Source organism: Salmo salar, chromosome ssa23, assembly GCF_905237065.1.
Source record: "Salmo salar chromosome ssa23, Ssal_v3.1, whole genome shotgun sequence".
Lineage (NCBI taxonomy): Eukaryota > Metazoa > Chordata > Actinopteri > Salmoniformes > Salmonidae > Salmo > Salmo salar.
In genome coordinates, this window is record NC_059464.1 from 641,222 (window position 1) to 668,987 (window position 27,766).

Genomic DNA, 27,766 nt, shown 5'->3' on the forward strand with positions numbered 1-27,766 from the left:
TTGAGCACAATTTATGGTCAGTAATCCTAATTAATAGAACAGTAGGAATTGAGGCACAGTTTCTTAACTTCTGATGTAGTTTATTGATCTTTATTTATCACAGGCAATAATAATCATAATAGTGCACTTTCATTTTTTTTTAAATATAATACAGACATTTCTTATATAATCATCCTCCTCATGTTGTATAATCATCCCCCCACATTACTGTTTTAAATATTTAAGAATTGTTTTGATCTACTGTGTATGAAGGGGGGGGATTACAGTTTTACAATCTTGGAATGATCAATAATGATGACAATAATCATATTGTGAGTACAGTGTGAATAAAGAATCAAGATATGGTTTCATACTTACTGTATACAATGGACAGAGACATGGGGAGGGGTGTGATTATATAAGGATGGGGTTGGGTTGAGGTATTTTCATCTGGATGAGAGGGTGGGGGGGTTTAAGAAGAGATGAGGGTGTAGGAAGGGTGCAAGGAGGGAGTTGGGGTGGTTGGAGAGAAGCGGCCTTTTCGCTGTAAGATTCACCCACAATGGGGTTTGAACGGTTATTTACACAGAATGTCTAAGGGTTTCGCTCTAGTTGTGTCTCCAGCCAGTATTTCCCCTAGTTTTTGTTTTCAGGCGAGGAAAGGCGGGGCGTCAAAGCTCTCAGTAACAGCAACGTCCAGGCCCTCTGGCCTCAACAACGCCAATTGAAACCAATAGAAGCCAAACTCTTTGAAACGTGAAGCAACAGAGCTGGGCAGGGAGAGGCCTACCCCACCTATACAAAAGGTAAGGGTAACACGGTCTCCCACTAACTGTCTCTGTTTTTTAGCACAAGGTAATGGAAAATGAAAGACTGTGGGGTCGTGGGTCTTGTTTCACATCTATCTCCCATTCAAATGACCCTGACCTCTGACCTAGAATGTGGCGGGGGGGAGGATGAGGGCTCTGAGAGGTCGTGCACATACAATCTCACACAGACACCGGACACACACACTGACAGGTCGAGCAAATATAACAGACAAGTACCTCCCTCCGTACGCATCATCTTAAGGCGCTCAAACTAATTCCTGGCTATGCAAACTCTTACTACTACTATTCTGTGCAGGACGGTGCTGGATTCATAAGCCATCTATATTAATGCAGTAAAAAAACATTCACTGTCATCACCTACAGGGCCACATTGCTTTCCAGTAGTATCATGCAGCATTTCATTGCCGACTAGCTCGGCTAGCCTGGTTACACCTTCACAATAGTTCCTGGAACCATGCTGGAAAGGACAATGTGAAAGGAAAATATCCAAGACAGCACAGTACGGTTCGACACGATAGTAGGAAAATGGGTACATGATTCCTGCCAAAAGGCCTTGAGTGAAGGGTGTGAGCTACAATGAGAGGTGAGCTACTAAAGTCAACAAGCTATAATCATGTTCTTTGCTGTGTGGAAGGGGAGCGAGATGAGCCCCAGGTAAGGAAATCGAGGAAGACTGCCACCCACTCTTTTCATATTTCATGGTAAATGGCCGATTCACACCGATTAAGTGTACAGTACAGCCGTTATAGACAGTATGATAAATAAAGAGTTACAATAACCTACTGTTCTAAGTCTCCTGGCTACAGAATCGCCCTGTTTGCTGTACAAGCAGTTGTGTGCTACAGTAGCCGTGTGTTGACTCCAACTGATATGAAGTGTGATGATGGCTGATGGGGACGTGGTATAACGTGCAGCGGTGAGTCTTAGTTACTGTGCTGTGGTCACAGCCAAGGAATGGTGAGGTAGGGTGAGACTGATAATAGGGGCTTAATGGCAGTGGCATGAAACAAGGTGTCGACTTACGAGGGACTAGCGAGGGACTAGGGGAGCGACTAGAACGAAACCTGTGTTTTCTTTTGGTGCTCTGTGCAAGGGGATAGGAGTATGAGGGGGGACGTAATGAAGGGGTTGGGGGGGGGGGGGGGGGGCAAGGCAGTGGCCAAGGGATGGTAGAGGGAACCACTTTATTTGTTTTGTGTCTTTTAGGACAGTGCATTCCAATTTTAAGGTCCAGTTTATAACAGTTTTTTTTTTTCTCTGAAAGAACAGGAGGGTTCATGTGTATGTGAATACTGCTTGTGTTCTGCACGTGGTGTTGGGCCCTCAGTCAGTGTTTTCATGTGGTGTGTCCATATCTTTGTACACTTAAGTAACAACATTCTAGCAGAATATGACAGAGAAGGACTACCCCCACCCTTTCCTGCTCTCCTCTGCTTTTTCAAGTGTCTATGAGATAATCTTTTATTTACTTCATGGAAGATTAATATTTTTTGCCATCCCAGAAATTCCCAAAGCATCAAATCTATCCTTGGTTCATTTCTTAAAATTTGTTTTGTTGCTTTAAATGGGAAATCTTCATTATACCAAACAAAGACATCAACAAAAAAGACATCAAAAGGAGCTGGAAGGATTTTTGCAGCATTGGTTTCTAAAACATTGAAGAATGAATGGACAAGAGGTTGTTTTCTGTCTCGCTCTGGAAAAGAGGGTTCAATCTGGTTTCAACTACAGCAGCCATTTTGTCAGTTTCAATGCTGTGCCAATATTCCAACAGAACTTTCCCCTCTATTTTTGTCAGTATCTTCCCTTTCCACTACATTTCCTCTTTGCAATATATAAATCAACAAATAAATACATAAATAAATATAAAATAAATCTATGACATAAATAAAATAAATAAATACTGTCACAATAGTGTTTGTTTTTGACATTCACTTGGTTTGCGTTATCTCCATTTTGTTGGCGGCAAACATCAAACTCATTTGTGCTCAAATCACAAACAAAAGGAGAAAGGAAACAAAAAACTAAATGGATTTCATTATTTTTGTATGGTCTGTTCCTTTCCTCTCCTGGGAATGAGTGTGCAGCGGTTACAATGTTTTTCTCTCTGTCATCCTTAAGTTAAAGTCTCTTTTGTTGTTTCTTGAAATTAGCTTTTCCACCTCCTCACCTCCCTCTGCTCTCTTAATTAACAGAACAAGTCAGTTTAGGTGTATAGGGCCTTTTCAAAAGCCGCATCATTCAGTGCCCCATGTCGGCTATATTGGGAATGTAAGGGAGGGAGGGTTGGTTGTTTTCTGTAGAAAACAATAATGGATGTGGAGTGCTTGGTTCAGTCCTCCTGGAATAAACAACTGATGAAGATAACTTCCTGTGAACTACATCTTCTTCATCTTCCATTGGACTGAAGTGAACTGAGCTCATCATTCAGAGGATCTGCTGAGGGTTCCATTCATAGTATCAGAATTACTCTAATGATTCTAGTTATATCGTTCCATTATCTGTTTGAAATCTCTACATATTCCAGATGTCAGTTGTAGTGGGGGCGTTGAGACTTTCTTCCATGCCTTGTCTGTTATTTTTCTTCAACTTGGGTGATATCTGTAGAGATATCTGTTGCTTAATCCTCATTTAAAGGCAAGATGGTTTTCATAAGTTTGTTTCAATTGCATTTTAGGAATCATACAATTGTGGTGCTTAGTTAGAGAAAACAGATATTTGTCTTTATTTTGTTCAAATAGCTGTATTGACATCTTTGGAGCTACTTGGATGCAAAGATGCATTTGGATACTTCATTCTGATTTTGATGCAGTCTTCCTCATCATTATCTTAAATTCTACCATGTTTCTGTTCTCGTAACTTATCGTTAATGAGAATCCAGTGAAAGGACCCAACCTGTTTGTTTCCTTGATATCCACTGAATTGACTTGACCCGTAATATTTCACTCTCACTGACCCAAAAAGCGATGTTAGGTTAAACTTAAGTGGAGCCACATCAACTGGGAAACACTTATAATTGTTGATATTATTTCGGAATTTCCACAAAGGTTTTCATCTTATTGGTTGTAGACCGGATAACTTAAAAAAAAATGTTTTTGCCTTTAACCATTCCCCATAAGTCTGCCCGCTTATTTTACTGGCTACATATTGTTGTTGACAGTTACATGATGTGTTGTACTTCAAACGTACAATTAGACATTTTTCTGATCTTGGCTTCTGTTCTGAAGCAAATCTAAGTGACACTGCATTTTCCTCTCATCCTCTCTTTTCTATCTTGGTGGCCAACTATCTTGTTGGGCCCATTTCAGGTTGAAGCAGTGGTTTGTGATGATTGCTGGGTCAGGTGGTTTGGTAGATGTGACGGTGGTAGTGGTGATGGTGGTAGTCTGAGGGGGTTTGTCTGTGTTGTTCTCTAGGTCATCTCTCTCCATCTGTCCTATCCTGTTGATGTCTGTTTCCAGAATGTTCCCTCAGGGCTGGGACTGTGTCCCGTTGGAGGAAAGGAGTCTGGTCTTGTCTTTGCCCGAGCCCCTCCTCTGAAGCACGCTCCCACTGCCCCCTATCCCTGCGTCACCACGCTCACACCTCTCGCCCCGGTCCCCACCTCCTTCCGAACGTCGGGAGTTTTGCCGGGTCGGGGTGCTGGGCGGACGCGAGGTCAGCTGCCCATTCTTCTCATCTGGGGAAAAAAATATAAAAAAGACATGAGTTTGATGAAGACAGAGATATAAATATTGTGTGTGTGTGTGTGTGTGGGGACCCACCAGCCAGTGCCTGCACAGATGGCTGATCATGAGTACTAAGTAGCTGGGCTTGAATCGTTTCCACCACTCTCTTGAACCTGCGACTTGGACCTAAGGAGAAAGACAAACACTCAGTCAAGGTATACACTGCCCCGCATCAATATTTTAGATTAATTACCTACATGTATAGTGAGTTCTGTTAACCTGTTGGGGTGTAGGGGGCAGTATTTTCACAGCCGGATGAAAAACGTACCCAATTTAAACAGGTTACTACTCTGGCCCAGAAACTAGAATATGCATATTATTGGTAGATTTGGATAGAAAATACTCTGAAGTTTCGAAAACTGTTTGAATGGTGTCTGTGAGTATAACAGAACTCATATGGCAGGCAAAAACCTGAGAAAAATCCAAGCAGGAAGTGGAAAGTCTGAGAATTGTAGTTCTTTTGATTCTCTAATCGAAACTACAGTGTCTGTGGGGTGACGTTGCACTTCCTAAGGCTTCCATTGGCTGTCAACAGCCTTCAGAAAGTGGTTTGAGCATTCTCCTGTCACTGGGCAGATAATAGGAGCTCAGTTACTGAGTGGACTGCCTGGTGACAAAGGGATTGGATATGCGCAGTCACGCGAGCACGCCGTTCCTTCTTTTTCTTCTTGAATGAATATGCTATTGTCCGGTTGGAATATTATCGCAATTGTAAGTTAAAAATACCATAAAGATTTATTTTAAACAGCGTTTGACATGCTTCTAAGTACGCTAATGGAACATTTTGACTTTTCGTCTCTGGTACCGCGCGGTATGCCTTTGGATAGTGACCTGAACATACGAACAAAACAGAGGTATTTGGACATAAATATGAATTATTTCGAACAAAAAACAACATTTCTTGTGGAAGTAGCAGTCCTCGGAGTGCATTCTGACAAAGATCAGCAAAGGTAAGACAATATTTCTAATACTAATTCTGAGTTTAGGTTGCCCCGAACTTGGCAGGTGTCTGTATAGCTCGCTGTGATGGCTGAGCTATGTACTCAGAATATTGAAAAATGTGCTTTCTCTGTAAAGCTAATATAAAATTTGACACAGCGGTTGCATCCAGGAGTAGTCTATCTATAATTCTTTAAATAATTGTTATATATTTTGTCAACGTTTATGATGAGTATTTTTGTAAATTGATGTGCACATTCACCGGAGGTTTTGGTGGGAATACATTTTCTGAACATCACGCGCCAATGTAAAATGCTGTTTTTGGATATAAATATGAACTTTATCGAACAAAACATAGATGTATTGTGTAACATAATGTCCTAGGAGTGTCATCTGATGAAGATCGTCAAAGGATAGTGCTTCATTTAGCTGTGTTTTGGGTTTTATTGACACATGTCCTTGCTTGGAAAATGGCTGTGTGATTATTTTTGTCTATGTACTCTCCTAACATAATCTAATGTTTTGCTTTCGCTGTAAAGCCTTTTTGAAATCGGACAATGTGGTTACATCAAGGAGAAGTGTATCTTTAAAATGGTGTAAAATAGTTGTATGTTTGAGAAAGTTGAATTATGACATTGTTGTTTTTGAATTTGCCGCCCTGATATTTCACTGGCTGTGTGTCCCGCAGGTGGGACGCTAGCGTCCCACGTAGCCCATAGAAGTTAACTGTCTTGACAGTTGTGGTATATGTTGGGGATATATTATAGGATGCACTACCTGATATGAGGGTGAAAGTCACACTGTAGATGCCATTTTCCCTCTTTCCTTCCCTCTCGGCTCGTTCCCTTTCTCTGTCCCTCTCTCCCTCAGAGAAGGCAATGTCCACCTGGAACTTAACAGGCTTCTGGAAGACGGAGGGGCCACCAGAGGACTTATACTCTGCTCTGAAGCTGGTCTGGGAGACGACGCTGTGACTCAGGGACGGGATCTGGACAAATGTAATGTAACACAGCATTGGAAACAGAGCTGGAAACAGCTTTACAAGCTTTCCATCTATGTTTATGTGTCCATGTTTTATGAATGTGGTTGTGTATCTTTGTATCATGGCTGTACAGGCCTTTCACTGAAACAGAGTAGGGGAAGGTACAGAGGAGAGGAGAGTAGGGGAAGGTACAGAGAAGAGGAGAGAGTTGTCAGAGAGAGATAGAGGGGAAGAATGAGTGATGATAGAGGATAGACAGAGATTACTCACAGACAAGAAGGCATGGACAATATCAGCTTTGATGGAACTAAGCGGTTTGTCTCTAATGACAACAAATATCTGTTCCTCCTTTTCCAGGCTGATGAAGTTCCCAAACCACGACTTCTTGGCCAGCCTGTCAGTCAGAAGCAACAGTCATATATTAATATTTTTTTAAGAATCTACATTTCAAATGTTAAAGAGAGGTGCTTTTATAAGCATTTATAATGGCTTATTCAAGGAAGTTGATTTAAAGTGTTACCTAACATGCAGCATAGAAACGTGCTACAGGCTAGCAGATAGCATTTTACATGACAGGCAGGACAGTCATTCTGATGGATATAGATACACAGTCTGTCTATGATTATCTACTTACTCTGGGCTTGATTCTGGAGTTAGACTGGACATGTCCTCCGGTGTTGGAACTACAGGAGAGCAAAAGGAGAGAGATGGAGAGAGAGAGAGAAAGAAAGAAGAGAGAGATGGGGGAGTTATATATGGAGGGAAAGATAGAAAAATAAGGAGAAAGAGAGGGGGAAGTAGAACTTAATGACACCACTTGATGAGGTTCAGTTTCATTGATTTAATTACCATCTGTCTAATTAATTTGAGCACCGTATAGTACACTACGGTCCTTCTGCAATGGTAGAAGAGACTGTGGCTACTTTGAGAACAGAATATGCACATACAGGTAATAATGTTTACATACTGTTTTACCCAATTCATGTGTATTTACTGTCATGGCTCATCCTATATACAGTGCTTTCAGAAAGTATTCACACCCCTTGACTTTTTCCACATTTTGTTGTATTATAGCTTGAATTGAATGGCCAGGTCGCAATTGTAAATGAGAACTTGTTCTCAACTTGCCTACCTGGTTAAATAAAGGTGAAATAAAAAAATAAAAAAATAAAATAAAAAATTTAAAATGGATTAAATATCTATTTTCTTTACTGGCCTACACACAATACCCCGTAGTGTCAAAGTGAAATTATGTTTAGACATTTTTACAAATGAATACAAAATTAAAAGCTGAAATGTCTTGACTCTTGTAATCAACCCCTTTGTTTTGGCAAGCCTAAATTGTCACACACACACTGATGTTTCACCTGTCTTTGTGATTGTCTCCACCCCCCTCCAGGTGTCACCCATCTTCCCCATAATCCACTGTGTATTTATACCTGTGTTTGTCTGTTGCCAGTTCATCTTGTTTGTCAAGTCAACCAGTGCGTTTGTTCTCAGCTCCTGTTTTTCCCAGTCTCTCTTTCTCACCATCCTGGTTTTGACCCTTGCCTGTCCTGACTCTGAGCCCGCCTGCCTGACCACTTTGCCTGCCCCTGAGCCTGCCTGCACCTTTGCCCCACCTCTGGATCTGCCTACCCTGAGCCTGTCTGCCGTCCGGTACCGTTGCCCCACCTCTGGTTTACTGACCCCTGCCAGCCTTGACCTGTCTATTGCCTGCCCCTGTTGGATTATTAAACCATTGTTAATTCGACGTTGTCTGCATCTGGGTCTCACCTTCATACCTGTTATAAATAAGTTCAGGAGTAAAAATGTGCTTAACTCACATAAGTTGCATGGACTCACTGTGTGCAACAATAGTGTTTAACATGATTTTTGAATGACTACCTCATCTCTGTACCCTACACATACAGATAATTGTAAGGTCCTTCAGTCGAGCAGTGAATTTCAAACACAGATTTAACCACAAAGACCAGGGATGTTTTCCAAAGCCTTGCAAAGAAGGGCACCTATTGGTAGATGGGTTAAAAAAAAAGCAGACATTGAATATCCCTTTGAGCATGGTGAAGTTATTACACTTTGGATGGTGTATCAATACACCGATTGACTACAAAGATACAGGCATCCTTCCTTACTCAATTGCCGGATATGAAGGAAATCGCTTAGGGGATTTCACCATGAGGCCAATGGTGACTTTAAAACAGTTACAGTTTAATGGCTGTGATAGGAGAAAACTGGAGATGGATGAACAACGTTGTAGTTACTACACAATACTAACCTAATTGAAGCCTGTACAGAATTAAAAAAAATATTTCAAAACATTTGCAACAAGGAACTTTTTGTAATACTACAAAAAGTGTTTGGGGCAAATACAATATAACACATTACTGAGTATCACGCTATTTTTTTCAAGCATAGTGGTGGCTGCATCATGTTATGGGTATGCTTGTAATCGTTAAGGACTGGAGAGTTTCAGGATAAAAAAAAGAAACGGAATGGCGCTAAGCACAGGTGAAAACCTAGTTCAGTCTGCTTTCCACCAGACACTGGGAGATGAATTCACCTTTCAGAAGGACAATAACATAAAACCCAAGGCCAAATCTAAACTGGAGTTGCTTACCAAAAAGACAGTGAATGTACTTGAGTGGGCGAGTTACAGTTTTGACTTAAATCTGCTTGAAAATCTATGGCAAGACTTGAAAATGGTTGTCTAGCAATGATCAACAATTAATTGGACAGAGCTCGAAGAACACCATTATATACTTAAATATTTATATTCATTGCTCGTTCTAAATGTCTGATTTTATTTTTGGGATTTGTGTGTATTGTTAGGTATACTGCACTAACTAATTGAAAATATGAATCACAATGCATATAATTGTTTATATCATATCATTTACTTTAGATATCCAAACAGCAAGGTTTGGCCCAAATCTGTTTTGACTACAAATGAAATGAAATACATTGAATTGCCAAATTCCTGAATTGAAATAGAATTGACCCCTCTCCCCCTGCCGTTTGCCAATAATCCGTCCCACTCTCATACTACAGCTTGCACACACTTCCCCCCCCTCTCTCTCACCCTGCAGTTTGCGTCGGTGGAAGCGTGGCGATCCCAGCAGGTTGTTCTTAAAGGAGTTGAGGCGTGTCCTCCAGTGGGCGGAGCTACTGGCGGCCAGCCCCCCGCTGCCTCCAGGGCTGGAGGGTGGGGTTAGGGAGAGGGATCCGCCTCCACCCACACCGCCTCCCTCCGCCCGCGAGGAGGAGGACGATGACGACGACGAGGGAGGGGTGGGCGGGGGGTGCTGGGGGTGGTGGACGGGGGTGCCCAGGGGGGTGGGGAGTGGAGACCCCTGAGGGGTGACCTGTGGCACAGGGGCAGAGTTAGGATAGACGTTCTTAGTGACCGACTTAAAGACGGAGGGGGCGGGGAAAAAGAAGAAGTGAGGGATGGGGGAGAGGATGGGTGAGGGGGACGGAGAGGGGGGAGCTTGGAGAGGTAGTGACTTCATGGACTGGAGGTGAGTGCGATCGGGGAGCCCTTTGGAGGGCAGAGTCTGGGTTTTGGGGTCAGGCACGGTCGTCCGTTGTGACGGCCGGGGAGTGGTGGCACTTCCTGGTTTGGGGTCTTTGGAGTGGGTGGTGGAGGCGGAGGTGACTTCTGATTGGCTGAAAGTGAAAACTGGGCTCTGATGCGTGGGAAGAGAAAGGACAGAGGGATGGAGAGGAAGGAAGGAGAGAAGGAAAGATGAAGAGAGCAATGGTCATGAGTTATGATTTATGAATATACTAAAGACTTCTGATTGTACTTACATTTCTAATTGTAGGGATTTATCAAATGAATATTCTGTTATTCATCTTATTATGTAAATTTATTAGCGTCCATTTTGAATAAAGGTGCAGAGACCCTTTCAATTTGAGGGCTAATATATGATCTTATCGGTGTGTGCCTCTTCTCTTGTGTGCCTCTATTTGGAATGTGTATGTGTGTGTGTGTGTGTGTGTGTGTCTCTAGTGTTCCTCTAGGCCCTTACTATTGGTGTGTGTGAGTGTCTATGTTATGGGTAATGGCTCAGAATGGGACATTATGAGGGTGACGGACAGTCTCAGAAGAACAGTTACACTTCAGTACAGAGAAACACAATCAAATCACAGTAGTGTAGATGTGCAGTAGCATATTTCACCATGAACAAAAGGTAGTCTGTACAAAAATATACTGATATTACAGGTATGGTATTTTATAAATTCTTCAGTAGAACCACCTCAATAATAATCAGGTAGTGTAAGTGTGTCCATTTGTAAAAGAGTTGGTCAAGCATGGTAAGATAAGAGTTGGCCAAGCGTGACTTACCCTGGGACTGCTGAGAGGACTTGATGAGAGCCCTGTTGAAGCGCCACTGACTGAACGAGACCTGAAGGACAAAAATCCTAGTATCAGACAACACATAGCATAGTCTCCCTTATGGAAAAACCACATGAATTTCACGTGATCTTATGTGAAGTTAATGTGATAACATGTGGCAACGTGATAAAATGAAACTACACGTCACAACATTTCAAAGTTTTCCACATGTGAAAGTGCAAATTCGATTTTCACATGTGAAAATGCAATTCCACATATGAGAGTTTGATTTTCAGAAGTGAACACTGTTTACATATGAAAGTGCAAACATTTTACTCTTCTCACATGTGAAAGGGTGGTGTTAGCATGTGAACTCTATATTGAATACATGTGAAGAACTGACCTAATGTGCCTCTTATTTTATCCATGTAAAAATGTCAGCTTCACATTTTTTTTTAAAGGGAAGTAAATAAATGGTATGGGGGTTTTAAGGTAAGTGGTACGCTGTTGAGCTAAAATGTGTAATAAAAAAAAAGGTGTACAAATCTTTCAATGACAATATGCTTACATTTGACATATTCACTTAGTACTGACTTTTCAATATGACCCCAGATTGGATTTGAACTCACAACCTCTTGATTACACTGATCTTGCTGCTGCACCACAGTCTAAGAAGTCACATACACATTCATTACCTATAATACATTTCTGCACATAGAAAACGAGTGTCATCTGCACTGCTATTTTAGTTATCAGTTGATTATTCTCTCATCATTGATATAATTTACTTTTTTCAGCAATTTGAGGGTCTGTATAGTTGTCTAATGTTGGTGGGTATATTATTCTGTTTTAATGTTACTCCTGAATATAATCGTTTTTCTTGACTGTATTATGCAAAGCTGAGATTTACTTTTAAGTCCAAAGTGTAGGAATACATGTGAAATCAGTCATTGACACAGACATGGTGGTGTAACAGGAAGATTGTAATACTGTGACCCACGGGAGTACAAATCCCAGTTGAGGACCTGTTGAAAAATAATTACTCTATAAATAACCATACACAATGTAATCAAGTGTGGAAACCACTGCAGCAATTTTGTGACATCCTATTAACTTTGTTTGCAGGTCATCATGTGAAAGGTTATATGATCACATGAAAATCCACATGTGAAACTTCGTGAGATATCACCACGTGAAGTGTTCCAAAACCACATGGTTTCACATGTGAAATAGAATTTTGCAGGTGCAAAACATGTGGAACTTTCACATATGAAAGGATGTGATTTTCCACATGTGAAATGATGTTTTTCCCCTGACTACACTAGTACAACACAAAGCATATACACACACACACACAGCTGTGAAAAAGTATTTGCCCCCTTCCTGATTTCTTTGCACATTTGTCACACTTAAATGTTTCAGATCAAACAAGTTTAAATATTACACAAAGATAACCCAAGTAAACAGAAAATGCAGTTAAGTGATGATTTTATTTATTAAGGGAAAACGCTATCCGAACCTTCATGGCCCTATGTGAAAAAGTAATTGCCCCCAAAACCTAATAACTGGTTGTGCCACCCTCAGCAGCAACAACTGCAATCAAGCGTTTGCGATAACTGGCAATGAGCCTTTCACATCGCTGTGGAGGAATTTTGGCCCACTCTTCTTTGCAGAATTGTTTTCATTCAGCCACATTGGAGGGTTTGAGCATGAACCGCCTTTAAGGTCACGCCACAGCATCTCAATCGGATTCAAGTCCAGACATTGACTAGGCCACTCCAAAACCGTCATTTTGTTTTTTTTAAAGCCATTCAGAGGTGGATTTGCTGGTGTGTTTTGGATCATTGTCCTGCTGCAGAACCCAAGTGCACTTCAGCTTAAGGTCACGAACTGATGGCCGGACATTCTCATTCAGGATTTTTTGGTAGAGAGCAGAATTCATGGTTCTATCAAAGAAAGTCATCCAGGTCCTGAAGCAGCCCCAGACATTCACACTACCACCACCACATTTGACTGTTGGTATGATGTTCTTTTTCTGAAATGCTGTGTTACTTTTACGCCAGATGTAACGAACGCACACCTTCCAAAAAGTTCAACATTTGTCTCGTCAGTCCACAGAATATTTTTCCAAAAGTCTTGGGGATCATCAAGATGTTTTTTGCCAAAAGTGAGACGAGCCTTTGTTCTTTTTGGTCAGCAGTGGTTTTCGCCTTGGAACTCTGCCATGGATGCCATTTTTGCCCAGTCTCTTTCTTATGGTTGAATCATGAACACTGACCTTAACTGAGGCAAGTGAGGCCTGCAGTTCTTTAGATGTTGTGGATTCTTAAGTGACCTCTTGGATGAGGCATCGCTGCGCTCTTGGGGTAATTTTGTCAGGCCGGCCACTCCTGGGAAGGTTCACCATTTTCTCCATTTGTGGATAATGGCTCTCACCGTGGTTCCCTGGAGTCCCAAAGCTTTAGAAATGGCTTTGTAACCCTTTCCAGACTGATAGATGTCAATTACTTTGTTTCTCATCTGTTCCTGAATTTCTTTGGATCGCAGCATGTCCTGCTTTTTGAGATCTTTTGGCCTACTTCACTTTGTCAGACAGGTTCTATTGAAGTGATTTCTTGATTCAACAGGTCTGGTAGTAATCAGGCCTGGGTGTGGCTAGTGAAATTGAACTCAGCTTTCCAAGAAATGTGATTAACCACAGTAAATTTGTGATTTAACAAGGGGGGGCAATTACTTTGTCACATAGGGCCATGAAGGTTCGGATAATTTTATTAAAGGAAAAAAGATATCACTTAACCCAAGCAAACACAAAATGCAGTTATCTTTGTGTAATATTAACATTTGTTTGATCTGAAACATTTAAGTGCGACAAATGTGCAAAAAAATATAAAATCAGGAAGGGGGCAAATGTTTTTTCACAACACTGTATATATGGTGAGTATGTGAGGTTCTTCAAATAGCCACCCTTTGCCTTTGACAGCTTTGCACACTCTTGGCATGCTCTCAACCAGCTTCATGCAGTTTTGAAGGAGTTCCCACCTATGCTGAGCACTTGTTGGCTGCTTTTCCTACACTGTGTTGGGTCATTGTCCTGTTGAAAAACAAATGATACTCCCACTAAGCACAAACCAGATGGGATGGCGTATCGCTGCAGAATGCTGAGGTAGCCATGCTGGTTAAGTGTGCTTTGAATTCAAAATTAAATCACAGACAGTGTTTCCGGCAAAGCACCTCCACACCATAACACCTCCTCCATGCTTACGGTGTGAAATACACATGCGGAGATCATCCGGTCACCCACACCTCATCTCACAAAGACACAGCGGTTGGAACCAAAAATCTCCAATTTGGACTCCAGACTAAAGGACAAATTTTCACCGGTCCGTTGCTAATGTCCATTGCTCGCGTTTCTTGGCCCATCAAGTCTCTTCTTAATGGTGTCCTTTAGTAGTGATTTCTTTGCAGCAATTTGACCATGAAGGCTTGATTCACACAGTCTCCTCTGAACAGTTGATGTTGAGATGTGTCTGTTACTTGAACTCTGAGGCATTTATTTGGGCTGCAGTTTCTGAGGCAGGTAACCCATGAATTTATCCCCTGCAGCAGAGGTAACTCTGGGTCTTACATTCCTGTGGCGGTCCTCATGGAAGCCAGTTTCGTCATAGCGCTTGATGGTTTTTGCGACTTCACTTGAAGAAAGGTTGAAAGATCTTGGAAATTTCCGTATCGACTGACCTTCATGTCTTAAAGTAATGATGTACTGTCGTTTCTCTTTGCTTATTTGAGCTGTTCTTTCCATAATATGGACTTGGTATTTTACCAAATAGGGCTCTCTTCTGTTTACCCCCCCCCCACACACCTTGTCACAACACAACTGATTGGCTCAAATGTATTAAGGAAAGAAATTCCACAAATGAACTTTTAATAAAGGCACACCTTTTAATTGAAATGCATTCCTCATGAAGTTGGTTGAGAGAATGCCAAGAATGTGCAAAGCTGTCATCAAGGCAAAGGGTGGCTATTTGAAGAATAGTTTTGATGTCTTCACTATTATTCTACAACAGAAAATAGTAAAAAATAAAGAAAAACCCTTGAATGAGTAGGTGTTCTAAAACTTTGACCAGTAGTGTATCTATGTCTAACCTCTGGCTGTGTGTGGAAGTGTCTAGCGCCCTGCGCGTGGGTGTGGGGGAGCCCTGCTCCGTCACACTCAGCACCTCCAGACTCTTCCTCTCCGGCCGGCACCGGCCATGACGGGTCAGCATGGGAGAGTCCACCCGTTTCCTAGGGGGATCTGCTGGGAGACCTTAGAAAGGTTAGAATCCAGGTCTCAGAGGTACACAGAAAGGTTAAAGCACCTCTAACGTATGTTATTTAAAGCACTGGTGCTTTGTCGGGAGGTTTTGACATGCTGACATGTTGGACATGTTTCCAAAAAAACTGTTTTGTCACAGGACAATTATTTTGAAAAGTTTCATTGTAGCTCTTTTATTTTGAAACAGAATCGCCAGATGTTGCTTATTGTCGCTAGCTTCACAGATACCTATCAGTATGTTGTTTCTTTCTAATATATGTTGTCTAAAGGTTTTCTAATGTTGTCTAAAGGTTTTCTTTCTAACCTATATCGTTCCTGGGCGGTAGGTCTTCGTCCTCACAGCTGGGGTAACGCTCTTTCCTGTCCAAGAGGAGGTAGTAGATCATCTTCTCCTGGTTGTCTCTTGGAAAACGAGAGAGAGAGAGAGAGCGAGAGATCGTAAGAGACATTCAGGGATTGAAAAAGAGTGTTGTGATATCTGGGGTTAATATCCGACCAGAATATAATTGTTTTATTAACAATAACGAAACAGTTTTAGTATAGTTACAGCCTGAATAGTTCACTCAGAACTAGAGCATAATTCGAATGTGAGAGTTGGAGGGACAACAGTAGAAGGAGAAAGAGCCATTGTTTATATCTTTGGTCATGTTTATGCTTTGCCAGAGTGATGTAACATTTGACGTGCCAAAAAAGCAGATTAGATTAGTCAGTCAGTCAGTCGAGAGAGAGATCAGAAAGAGGAAGGACCCTGTCCAAATACTCCACAAAGTCCTATTTCCATAGGTCAGATTACCTTTACTTCTCCAGAGAGAGACAGAGAAAAATACTAGGATAGAGAGGCAGGAAAACACTAGTAGAGAGCAAGAGAAAGAGAGAAAGCGAGAGAGGCAGACAGAAAATAATTATCCTATTCCTACTTCTAATAAAGAGGTGCCAGAGACACAGAGATCAAGAGTTCGTTTCCACAGCAACCAGTGAATGGTGACACTACAGGGGCCACATCAAGGGACACTCAGCGCAGGTCCCGGGTCAGCTTTCCCCAGTCTAAAAGCATCCCAGACAGTACTCACTCCTCACACTGCAGGTCCTGAGTCAGTTTTCCCCGGTCTCTGAAGCAGCCCAGAGAGTGCATGCTGTCCAGTACATCGGGGTCCAGCTCTGTCAGCGACACAATCCTCTTCACACACACACGCCTGGGAGGAGGCTGCTCAGGACACGGCTCGTTACGACCACCACTGACAAGGGAGAAATATGGAAAGGGGGAAAGAGATCGTGTGAGTGTGAAAAGAGAGAGACAGAGATCGAGATAGAAAGACAAATGGAGGGGAAAGAGTATAGATGAGTGAAGAGTTCCGTGAACAAGGTCACATACACAAGCAACTCAACTGACTGTTTCTTTTATTCTTCTATTCAGAGAGAAGACAAATGATAGGTTTTTTAAATTGAACCTTTATTTAACTAGGCAAGTCAGTTAAGAACAAATTCGTATTTACAATGACGGCCTAGGAACAGTGGGTTATCCACCTTGTTCAGGGGCAGAACAACCGATTTTTACCTTGTCAGCTCAGGGATTTGATCTAGCAACCTTGCGGTTACTGGCCCAACGCGCTAACCACTAGGCTACCTGCCTAGTGGCAGAGAAAACCAGCTGTGGGTGAGAAAGTAGAGAAAATAGAGTAGAATGGGATGAGTGTACTTACAGATACCAGGAGTGTTTTTGTATTGCTTCTAGCTGTAAGAGAACACAGACACAGTCAGTTAGTTAGTTACCTAAACAGAACAGAGTACTCCTACATCTAATCAGTACCGTGAATCTCTCTCCCCCACCCTTTTTTCCCCCCCTCTCCTCTCCTCCCCTGTACCGTGAGTCTCCTGTCAGGGTTGACCTCGATCATGCCTTTGAACAGGGCCTGGCTCTCCTTCGCCCCATCATCATTCTCCCTCTCTCCATAATCCCCTTCCCTCTCCTCTCTCCCTTCCACCATCCTCCCCCTCTATCCCCCTCTCCTCCCCCATACCGTGAGTCTCTTGTCAGGGTTGACCTCAATCATTCCTTTGAGCAGGGCCTGGCAGTCTGGGGGGATGAAGTGGGGCATGTGGAACACCCCACTCTTCACCTTCTCAAGGAGCTGGCGCAGGTTGTCATGGTCAAAGGGTAGAGCTCCCTACACACAGGAGAGGAGAGAGGGGAGTTACAGAGCAGAGACAGAGGGGAAGAAGAGAGAGAGAGAGGAAGAGGCTCTTACCACCAGCAGTGCAAAGAGGATAACGCCACAGCTCCATACATCTGCCCTGCGACCATCATACTTCTCCCCCTGCAATACAAGAAGACGGCACTACACTCACTTAGAATAAAATATATTCACTGTTCAATCATACAGTATATACACACACATATTGTAGGTGCATGCACCTTGACAACCACAGACATACAGAGAGAAAGGGAACTTACCCTGATAACTTCTGGACATGCATAGTGAGGAGATCTGTAATCATTCAGAAGAAAGAAAATAAAGTTCTTAACATTCATAAACATTCATACTGTACATCACTAAGGACACCCGCCTCTCCATGCACGCCCACACAGTACTCACCCACAGCTGGTCTCTAGCAGGCTGTCCCCCACCTGTAGGGAGGCCATGCCAAAGTCAGCGATGCGGATGTTGTTCTTCTCATCCAGGAGCAGGTTCTCAGGCTTCAGGTCTCTATGACTACACACACACACACGTTAGAGAAACAGGTCTGTTCTCTTCTTTCACTTATTTTTTTACCTCTCAATCTCTCTAGTTTTAAATGGATTGATTTAAAATTGTGGCTGTGTATACAGTTGAAGTCGGAGGTTTACATACACCTTAGCCAAATGTCGATATGGGACTCGTTTTACTGTGGATACAGATACTTTTGTACCTGTTTCCTCCAGCATCTTCACAAGGTCCTTTGCTGTTGTTCTGGGATTGATTTGCACTTTTCACACCAAAGTACATTCATCTCTAGGAGACCGAATGCGTCTCCTTCCTGAGCAGTATGACGGCTGCTTGGTCCCATGGTGTTTATACTTGCATATATATATACTTGCATATATATATATATATATTTGCATACATATACATATACATATATACATATATACATATATACATATATATATATAGCTCTGACCATATAGAGTGGCTGTGTATACACTGACTTATCAGTTGAATCCAGGTGAAAGCTATGATCCCTTATTGATCTCACTTGTTAAACCCACTTTAATCAGTGTAGATGGGGAGACAGGTTAAAGAAGGATTTTTAAGTATTAAGACAACTGAGACATGGACTGTGTAGGTGTGCCATTCAGAGGGTGAATGGGCAAGACAAAAGATTTAAGCGATTTTGAATGGGGTATGGTAGTAGGTGCCAAGCGCCCTGGTTTGAGTGTTTCAAGACCTGGAAAGCCTTTCTGGGGTTTTCACGCTCAACAGTTCCCCCTGTGAATCATGAATGGTTCACCACCCAAAGGACATCCAGCCAACTTGACGCAACTGTGGGAAGCATTGGAGTCAACATGGGCCAGCATCCCTGTTGAACGCTTTCGACACCTTGCAGAGTCCATGCCCCTACGAATTGAGGCTGTTCTGAGGGAGGTGCAACTCAATATTAGGAAGTTGTTCCTAATGTTTGTTAATTGCTATATACAGTATATTGCTGTATATACTGCATTGCTGTAGTGTCTGACCATTGAGTGGCTGTGTATATATTGCTGTATACAGTATATACTGTAGTTTCTGACCATATAGAGTGGCTGTGTATATATTGCTGTATACAGTATATTGCTGTAGTGTCTGACATTTACATTTACATTTTAGTCATTTAGCAAACGCTCTTATCCAGAGCGACTTACAGTAGTGAATGCATACATTTCATGCATTTTTTTGTTGTTGTTTGTACTGACCATATAACGTCACTATGTATATATTGCTGTAGTGTCTGACCATCGAGTGGCTGTGTATATATTGCTGTATACAGTATATTGCTGTAGTGTGTGACCATATAGAGTGGCTGTGTATATATTGCTGTATACAGTGTATTGTTGTAGTGTGTGACCATATAGAGTGGCTGTGTATAGATTGCTGTATACAGTATATTGCTGTAGTGTCTGACCATCGAGTGGCTGTGTATATATTGCTGTAGTGTCTGACCATCGAGTGATTGTGTATATATTGCTGTATACAGTATATTGCTGTAGTGTCTGACCATATAGAGTGACTTTATATATTGCTGTATACAGTATATTGCTGTAGTGTCTGACCATATAGAGTGGCTGTGTATATATTGCTGTATACAGTATATTGCTGTAGTGTCTGACCATATAGAGTGGCTGTGGATATATTGCTGAATACAGTATATTGCTGTAGTGTCTAACCATATAGAGTGGCTGTGGCAGAAGTCCAGCGCTGAGATGATCTGTCTGAAGAACTTCCTGGCCTCTTTAGGTGTCAGTCTGCCCTTCTTCACCAGGTAGTCAAATAACTCTCCTCCTGAGACATGCTCCAACACCAGATACCTGGGAGAGGGGGATAGGGAGGGAGGATAGAAAAAGGGTGGGGTGATTGAAGGAAGTGGGAGGGATCAAATGCTGTATGTTCAAGCATATAATAATAACAAACTATATACCCACTGTACATGCTCATACATACACTCATGCACACTCATGCACTCTCACATTCTGATGTGTACATGCTTGAACATAGGCCTGTATAGGCCTGTTCATATGCTCACACTTTCAGTACAGCACCAATTATCACTCACACACATTCATGCGCACACACACATACAGTTGAAGTCGGATGTTTACATACACCTTAGCCAAATACATTTAAACTCAGTTTTTCACAATTCCTGACATTTAATCCTAGTAAAAAATGCCCTGTCTTAGGTCCGTTAGGATCACCACTTTATTTTAAGAATGTGAAATGTCAGAATAATAGTAGAGAGAATTATTTATTTCAGCTTGTATTTCTTTTATTACATTCCCAGTGGGTCAGAAGTTTACATACACTCAATTAGTATTTGGTAGCATTGCCTTTAAATTGTTTAACATTTCTAGCGCAGGCGTTCCGCTAGCGACCCACCTCGACAACACCTGGTGAAATTGCAGAGCGCCAAATTCAAAATACAGAAATAGTCATAATAAACATTCATAAAAATACAAGTGTTATACATCGGGTTAAAGGTTAACTTCTTGTTAATCCAGCCACTTTGTTCAAATTTCAAAAAGGCTTTACGGCGAAAGCATACCATGCGATTATCTGAGGACAGCGCCCCGCTTACAAAAGCATAGAAACATTTTCCAACCAAGTAGGAGTCACGAAAGTCAGAAATAGCAATAAAATGAATCACTTACCTTTGAAGATCTTCATCTGGTTGCAGTCACAAGAGTCCCAGCTACACAATAAATGTTTGTTTTGTTCGATAAAGTCCCTCTTTATATCCTAAAAATTCTGTTTTGATGGCGGGTTTTGTTCAGTAATCCACTGGCTCAAAGGCGGTCAAAACATGCAGATGAATACATCCTAATAGTACCGGTAAAGTTCGTCGAAACATGTCAAACGATGTTTATAATTAATCCTCAGGTTGTCAATTGTCAAAATAATCTATAATATTTCCTCCGGACAATAGCGTATTCAATAGAAAGGAAAAACAACGAAGGTAAACCAGCACTGCATGATTCTACAGTCCACTGAGAGAAAGGTCTTATTCTTCTTCATTTTTCAGAAAACAAACCTGAAACAATGTTTAAAGACTGCAGTTCCTATGGCTTCCACTAGATGTCAACAATCTGGTTCCTAACCCATTAGATACTCGATAGGCATTCAATTGAAAATACCCACATAAAAAAAAATCCCACTTCCTGGATATATTTTCCTCAGGTTTTCGCCTGCCATATCAGTTCTGTTATACTCAGACATTATTTTAACAGTTTTGGAAACTTTATATGCATATCCTAGCTTCTGGGCCTGAGTAACAGACAGTTTACTTTGGGCACGCTTCTCATCCAGACGTCGAAATACTGTCCCCAAGCCATAAGAAGGGTCAAATGGTTCGGGTAGCCTCCACAAGCTTCTCACAATAAGTTGGGTGAATTTTGGCTCATTCCTCCTGACCGAGCTGGTGTAACTGAGTCAGGTTTGTAGGCCTCCTTGCTCGCACATGCCTTTTCAGTTCTGCCCACAAATGTTCTATAGGATTGAGGTCATGGCTTTGTGATGGTCACTCCAATACCTTGACTTTGTTGACCTTAAGCCATTTTGCTACAACTTTGGAAGTATGCTAGGGGTCATTGTCCATTTGGAAGACCCATTTGCGACCAAGCTTTAACTTCCTGACTGATGCCTTGAGGTGTTGCTTCAATATATCCACATCATTTTCCTTCCACATGATGCCATCTAGTTTGTGAAATGCACCAGTCCCTCCTGCAGCAAAGCACCCCCACAACATGATGCTGCCACCCCCTGTGCTTCACGGTTGGGATGGTGTTCTTTGGCTTGCAAGCCTCCCCCTTTTTCCTCCAAACATAACGATGGTCATTATGGCCAAACAGTTCTTTTTTTGTTTCATCAAACCAGAGGACATTTCTCCAAAAAGTACAGTCTTTGTCCCCATGTGCAGTTGCAAACCGTAGTCTGGCTTTTTTATGGCGGTTTTGGAGCAGTGGCTTCTTTCTTGCTGAGCAGCCTTTGAGGTTATGTCGATATAGGACTTGTTTTACTGTGTATGTAGATACCTTTGTACCCGTTTCCTCCAGCATCTTCACAAGGTCCTTTGCTGTTGTTCTGGGATTGATTTGCACTTTTCACACCAAAGTACGTTAATCTCTAGGAGACCGAACGCGTCTCCTTCCTGAGCAGTATGACGGCTGCTTGGTCCCATGGTGTTTATACTTGCGTACTATTGTTTGTACAGATGAACGTGGTACCTTCAGGCGTTTGGAAATTGCTCCCAAGGATGAACCAGACTTGTGGAGGTCTATAATTTTTTTTCTGACGTCTTGGCTGATTTCTTTTGATTTTCCCATGATGTCAAGCAAAGAGGCAGAGGCACTGAGTTTGAAGGTAGGCCTTGAAATATATCCACAGGTACACCTCCAATTGACTCAAATGATGTCAATTAGCCTATCAGAAGCTTCTAAAGCCATGACATATTTTTCTGGAATTTTCCAAGCTGTTTAAAGGCACAGTCAACTTAGTGTCTGTAAACTTCTGACCACTGGAATTGTGATACAGTGAATTATAAGTGAAATAATCTGTCTGTAAACAATTGTTGGTAAAATTACTTGTGTCATGCACAAAGTAGATGTCCTAACCGACTTGCCAAAACTATAGTTTGTTAACAAGAAATTTGTGGAGTGGTTGAAAAACGAGTTTTAATGACTTCAACCTAAGTGTATGTAAACTTCCGACTTCAACTGTACATGCAAGCACGCACTTACGCACATACACACACAGACATACACACAGTATATTATTGAGTTTTAGTACAGTACAAGAGACAGGCAGAAAGAGAGGGAGAAAGAGTGTGAGTGAGAAAAGAGGATAATATACTTACAGGTATTTGTTATTCTCATAAACATCATGCAGCTTCAGCACATGAGGGTGCTCTATTAGTTTTAGAATAGCTATCTCCCTCTCCACCTGGCGATAGAGAAAGAGAGCAAGAGATAGAGAGAGAGGGAGAGAGAGAGAGGAGGTATGAACAGAGAGGAGGTAGAGAGAGAGAGCGAGGAGATAAAGATAGCAGGAGCAAGAGGGGAAGAGAGAGTGAGAGAGCAAGAGATAGAGAGAGGGAGAGTGAGGGAGAGAGAGAGCGAGCGAGAGTGTGTCAGTGAGCAAATGTGAGAGAGAGTTTGTATACACACGGTGCACAGCCTATACACCTCAAATAACCCAAAAGTAGAATACAAAGAAGAACCAAAGAGGAAGTAAAAGCTGATGATATATTGTATATCAATACCTTAATTATTAACGACAGCACGCTGGCTGTCTATATAATGTGCTTCTACAAATGCATATTAGCAGGCTCATGGCTCTCTCTGTAGGCTACTGGACCTTCAGAAGGACAGACTCAGAGAGCGTCTGAGTCCCAATTGGCACCTTACTCCCTATAAAGTGCACTACTTTTGACAAGCGCCCATGCTCTGGTCAGAAGTAACATATGATGTAGGGAATAGGGTGCCATTTGGGACGCAGGCAGCTTCTCTGGGTTCATACCTTCATAAGGACAGACTCAGACAGCTTCTCTCGGTTCACAATCTTTATGGCCACCTTCTGTCCCGTAATACAGTGGACTCCCAGCTTCACCAAACCTAGGAGAGAGAGGGTGGAGGAGGAGATGGGGGGAGAGTGAGAGAAATAGAGAGAGACAAAGACCGAGATAGAGAGAGCGAAATAGAGCAGAAAGAAAGAAAAGCTTTGAGTTTGTCTTGTTTGTTTTAGTTACCTTTATTTTCAACACAGCTCAATTCTCATTCATAACAAGTGAACCAGAACCAGACCATACAGGAGACACAGGTGGAGCATGACCTCACCCATACCATATTGACTTGACTATGCAGAACCTAATAGCCTAATTCAGCGACTGCAGTCTACATCAATCTGTTTACAGTTCAACCAGTTCAATCCACTAAGGCTACACCAGCCTGTTTCCAGCACTGACATCTGATACGACAAGTCTACCACTTACTCACCAAAACCTCTATAATAAACCAAGCAATTTCAGTCTTCTCTATCGATTTAAATTCAAGTAAGCTGGTCACATTACACAGGTCTAAAAAAGTCTACCGAGGGCCAGACTCCCAGACCAGGATTAAGTCTACTCCTAGATTAAAAAGCATGCTCAATGGAGAAAGTATTGTTTAGTGCAGGAATAGAGAATAGACAATCTGGGACTGGTACATCGGCCCTTAATAGATCAGTTCAATCTGCTAGTCCAGTCGCCACAGTCTAGTAGCCTACTTTACTATGGTGGAGGGTCATTTAACTCCAATATAAAGGTCCGGTTTCCCAGACACAAATTAAACCTAATCCTGGAATAAAAAGCCCTTTCAATAGAGAATGAAGCCCTGGACTAGCCTTAATCTGGACCGGGAAACCACCCTTTATGTTGGAGTTAGTTAGACTTCAGAGCACCAGGAGATGAAAGATAACAAGATCTGCCTGACTGTGTCCACAACTGTACTGTATTGTCAATGAGATCCACACCTCAGAACACATGGATTCATTCATTCATAAAGGACATACACACATACACAAACAAGCAGACACATACATACAACTACTCCCACAATAATATTACATGCAAAATTATACACATGTAAAACCTGTGACAGCATGCTTCACATTACTGATCACAGATATTTGTCAATATCAATAATATTGGACATATTGGCCCATTCATGTCAGTTGCTACCACTACTGGGACATACAATCAAATACACACAAATATCAATACTGAGGACCTAATGTCCAGGTGCACAAAGAGTGGACTCTTCAGATGACCAATTGTATTTCTCGGCCTAATATACATAAATAGTTATAGATATGACTATTTTCATCTACCATGCACTAATATTAGCAGCTTTTTCGCGTGATGATGCGTTTAAAGGGAGCGGTGCAAGTATGCTTACCTGTCTGCCCCTTCCCAAGGGTTTTCTCCAACCGGTAAGGCCCGACGTATTGGGCCGACTGGCTTACGGACAGCTCCTTGCTTGTCATGATGTCCGTGCGTTTAAGGCGAAATTATATGATGATAAGGAGATCAAATCACTGTTGTTTTCAATAGGAATTTATAGCTATCGGTCCTCGGGGTTGAACGGCTCCACGGTAATAGCATTACAGACGCCTAGCGATATTGTCACAGGGAGGAATGGAGAGAGCGGTTGTAGTCGTGATGACTATTTCGTGGCCTATCGTCTCGGCTAGGCTACTCCCATGCACTTGCCTTTTTCTATGCGGTTACCGTTATATAAATTCGGTAAACTCCAGTTTATTATCAACGACCGTGAATTAACTAAGCAGGAATGAAATAATGGGATGTTAGAAAGTGGAAGAGAGAAATTCGTAGGGAGAATTTGACAGGTGCATATTTGAGAAGTCCAAAATGATGGCAGTTATTATGAATTACAATTATTATTAACAATATACGAATAAATGTGTCCTATTGTTAATATTAGTACAGGCAGATAGATGTAAGGAGCTGGAATAGCCTATCAAAAATGATTGAATCAGATAGGCTCCATGTAACGGCTAGATTGCACACAATTCTGCACCTCATAGCCTACATCCGTTACTGTCATCAGTGATCCTTATAATAACATACTAATGGCATTTGTAAAGAATCGTATTATCGTAACATATTTTAGTCTCCCTCCACCTCTTGTTGTCCCATTTTGGTATGTAGACTATCTCTGCTCCGTCCTTTAGGCTATATGAATAGTAATATTCCGTTATAGCCTCAGAGGGATGGTTTTCCCAATATCCGGTGCACTCTTCGGATTATCCCAGGGCCTGGTATCAGGAAATAGAGGTGAACAGAACGTCAAAACAGCCACCCTGCTATCCGCACCCGTTCGGTCTAGGCTACACTTCCTTCATTCTGTATTCTCCAGTCAACGTCTGTCAACAATTTCACCTTGCGTTTCTGTTCAGATCAAAATAATATTTTTCTTTCGAGAAATAATCGTTTTCTCTATTATGTAAAATGCTCGATTGGATGGCTGTAATAAATCGTGGTTCTACAAAAAATAACAATCTTTAGCTGGTATAGTACTCTCCTCCCTCCCTCTCCTTCCCCTTGCTCTCTCCCTCCCTCGCCGTCTATGGACATATCACAGCATCCCCGCTCGCGCTCCTGCCGCCGCTGGTTTCAAGATTCATCCTTCACCTGCGTCCTTGTGCAGAAAGATGTAGCTTCAGAAGCAATTCGAAAAATATCTGCTTGTCTGTCGAAGTTCTTTGCATCCACAATCCGTCACGGGATAGCCTCCCTTCTGGCCGCAAACCCGTTTTATTTTTTCTCTCTCCCCTCTTCCTCTCCTCATCCGATACGGCAGCATCAGCATCCGGGTTCCGCCCCCCGCTCTCTCCTCCACCCCATCCTTTCCCTGTCTGCCTCTCCTTAAAATATTCTCTCCGTCGCCTCCTATCCGCTCACCTACTTCTCTTTTCAAACATACCAACTTTTGAAGGGCTGAGGGGTAAACGCATGAAAATGCCCTTTCCATCATCTAATGGTATAAAGAAAAGAAGATACACTTGATGTTGAATGTTCTTGTAGAATAGAATAGTATAGTATAGAATAACAAACCGATTAATTTACTTCCTTTTAATAGTATTTGTACGTCCATCTTTGATCCATTTCCACGTCTTTCTTATTTCATCCCAGGCAACACAACATATAATACACGCCTTTACAAGTGTTTAACTAAAAGTATGTTTCCCTTGAGCTAGCCTATTGATTGGTAAAATCAGACAGATATTATTAATCTCACGTCATTTCTATGACGTGTCTAGTTTCTCTCATTAGATGCAACAACAGTCGTAGCGAATGGATGGATACCAGTATCCATTAATAATAGGCCTAGCATGTTGTCACACCATCATGCAGTTCCGCACTTGTACAAAGGGCGGCAGTACTTGTTCATGGTCCTGACTTGGCAGAAAGTAACATACAACATGAATTTAATTGCATGATTTAATTAGATTATTTTTGATTGATTTATTGGGACAATTATTATTATTTGATATGATGGATTTATTATTACAGTGTCTTGCGTCATCCAGATGCCCAGTCCATATATGGGCTTATTTTCGACACTAAGCTTATTCAGTGTATCGTTTACAGTGTGTGAATATAATGGTACTTTGCGTGAAATACATTACATGGACTGCCTGCGTCTTCCTTTTTCCCGAGGCAGTTAAGCCAAAACCACACCCCGTTATTCAGAGAGGGGCGCTCTACTACGCTCCCATTGGCTAGCTAGCGTTGTCTCACTCACTGGCGATCAGCACAGAGACAGTGACCTTCCAAAGTAAGGATGGAAAGTGTAATTTAACAATTAGCTGCCTACCGTAATGCAGGCCTATTATTATCATGTTTGGTAACATTTGCCCATGTATTTATTTTCAGAGTTTCAGTGAGTTGTAAAATTGTCTCAGAGAACTCTGCTGAATTCCCTCAAATTGAAGGTCAGCTAAGTTAACCTAGGCTACTTATCATTATTAGCTCGGTATTTGAAGTTGTTATATTATCATTAGTAGTCAATTATCAGGTAAAAGCATATGCTTATTATTAATAATTTCTCAAATATTTATTAGCTAATCATTCAGTCAAATACGCTATGCTACAGCCATTGAATCTGTCTTTGAGCGTTAAGGCACATTAATGGCTAGCTCGGTCCACGACGTTATGTTATTATATTTTTCAATCTTAAAAAACAAGGGCAAATGTTATTAATCAGTGACTGAAATTTCGTGCTACGTGATATTCACTTCCGGATTTGGAGACTTGGAGAGCACTCAAAGCGTTGTAGAACGCCCCTCTGAATAACGGGACGTGGTTTTGGCTTAACTGCGTTGGGAAAAAGAAAGACGCGGACTGACTTCTTAAAATGCCTTC

General features: G+C 41.8%; 1 protein-coding gene across 3 annotated transcripts; it reads right to left on the reverse strand.

The window, feature by feature from the left end:
* Positions 1-74: 74 nt before the first annotated feature.
* LOC106583876 (serine/threonine-protein kinase BRSK2) lies at positions 75-26,207 on the reverse strand. 3 transcript variants are annotated; one of them, XM_014168498.2, is made up of 19 exons: positions 24,777-26,207; positions 23,362-23,456; positions 22,700-22,785; positions 19,518-19,658; positions 17,710-17,826; positions 17,568-17,601; positions 17,362-17,430; positions 17,134-17,280; positions 16,816-16,847; positions 16,186-16,350; positions 15,420-15,517; positions 14,944-15,094; positions 10,810-10,870; positions 9,541-9,823; positions 7,093-7,141; positions 6,729-6,852; positions 6,254-6,464; positions 4,574-4,663; positions 75-4,488 (listed from the first exon to the last, which is right to left on the reverse strand). In XM_014168498.2, the coding sequence occupies exons 1-19, from the start codon at positions 24,862-24,864 to the stop codon at positions 4,280-4,282; spliced, it is 2,250 nt and encodes a 749-aa protein (XP_014023973.1). In that variant the 5' UTR covers positions 24,865-26,207; the 3' UTR covers positions 75-4,279. The 3 variants fall into 3 exon arrangements, with proteins under 3 accessions (XP_014023973.1, XP_014023972.1, XP_014023971.1); XM_014168497.2 differs by having other exon boundaries at positions 14,944-15,097; XM_014168496.2 differs by having other exon boundaries at positions 14,944-15,106.
* Between the last annotated feature and the right edge of the window lie 1,559 nt (positions 26,208-27,766).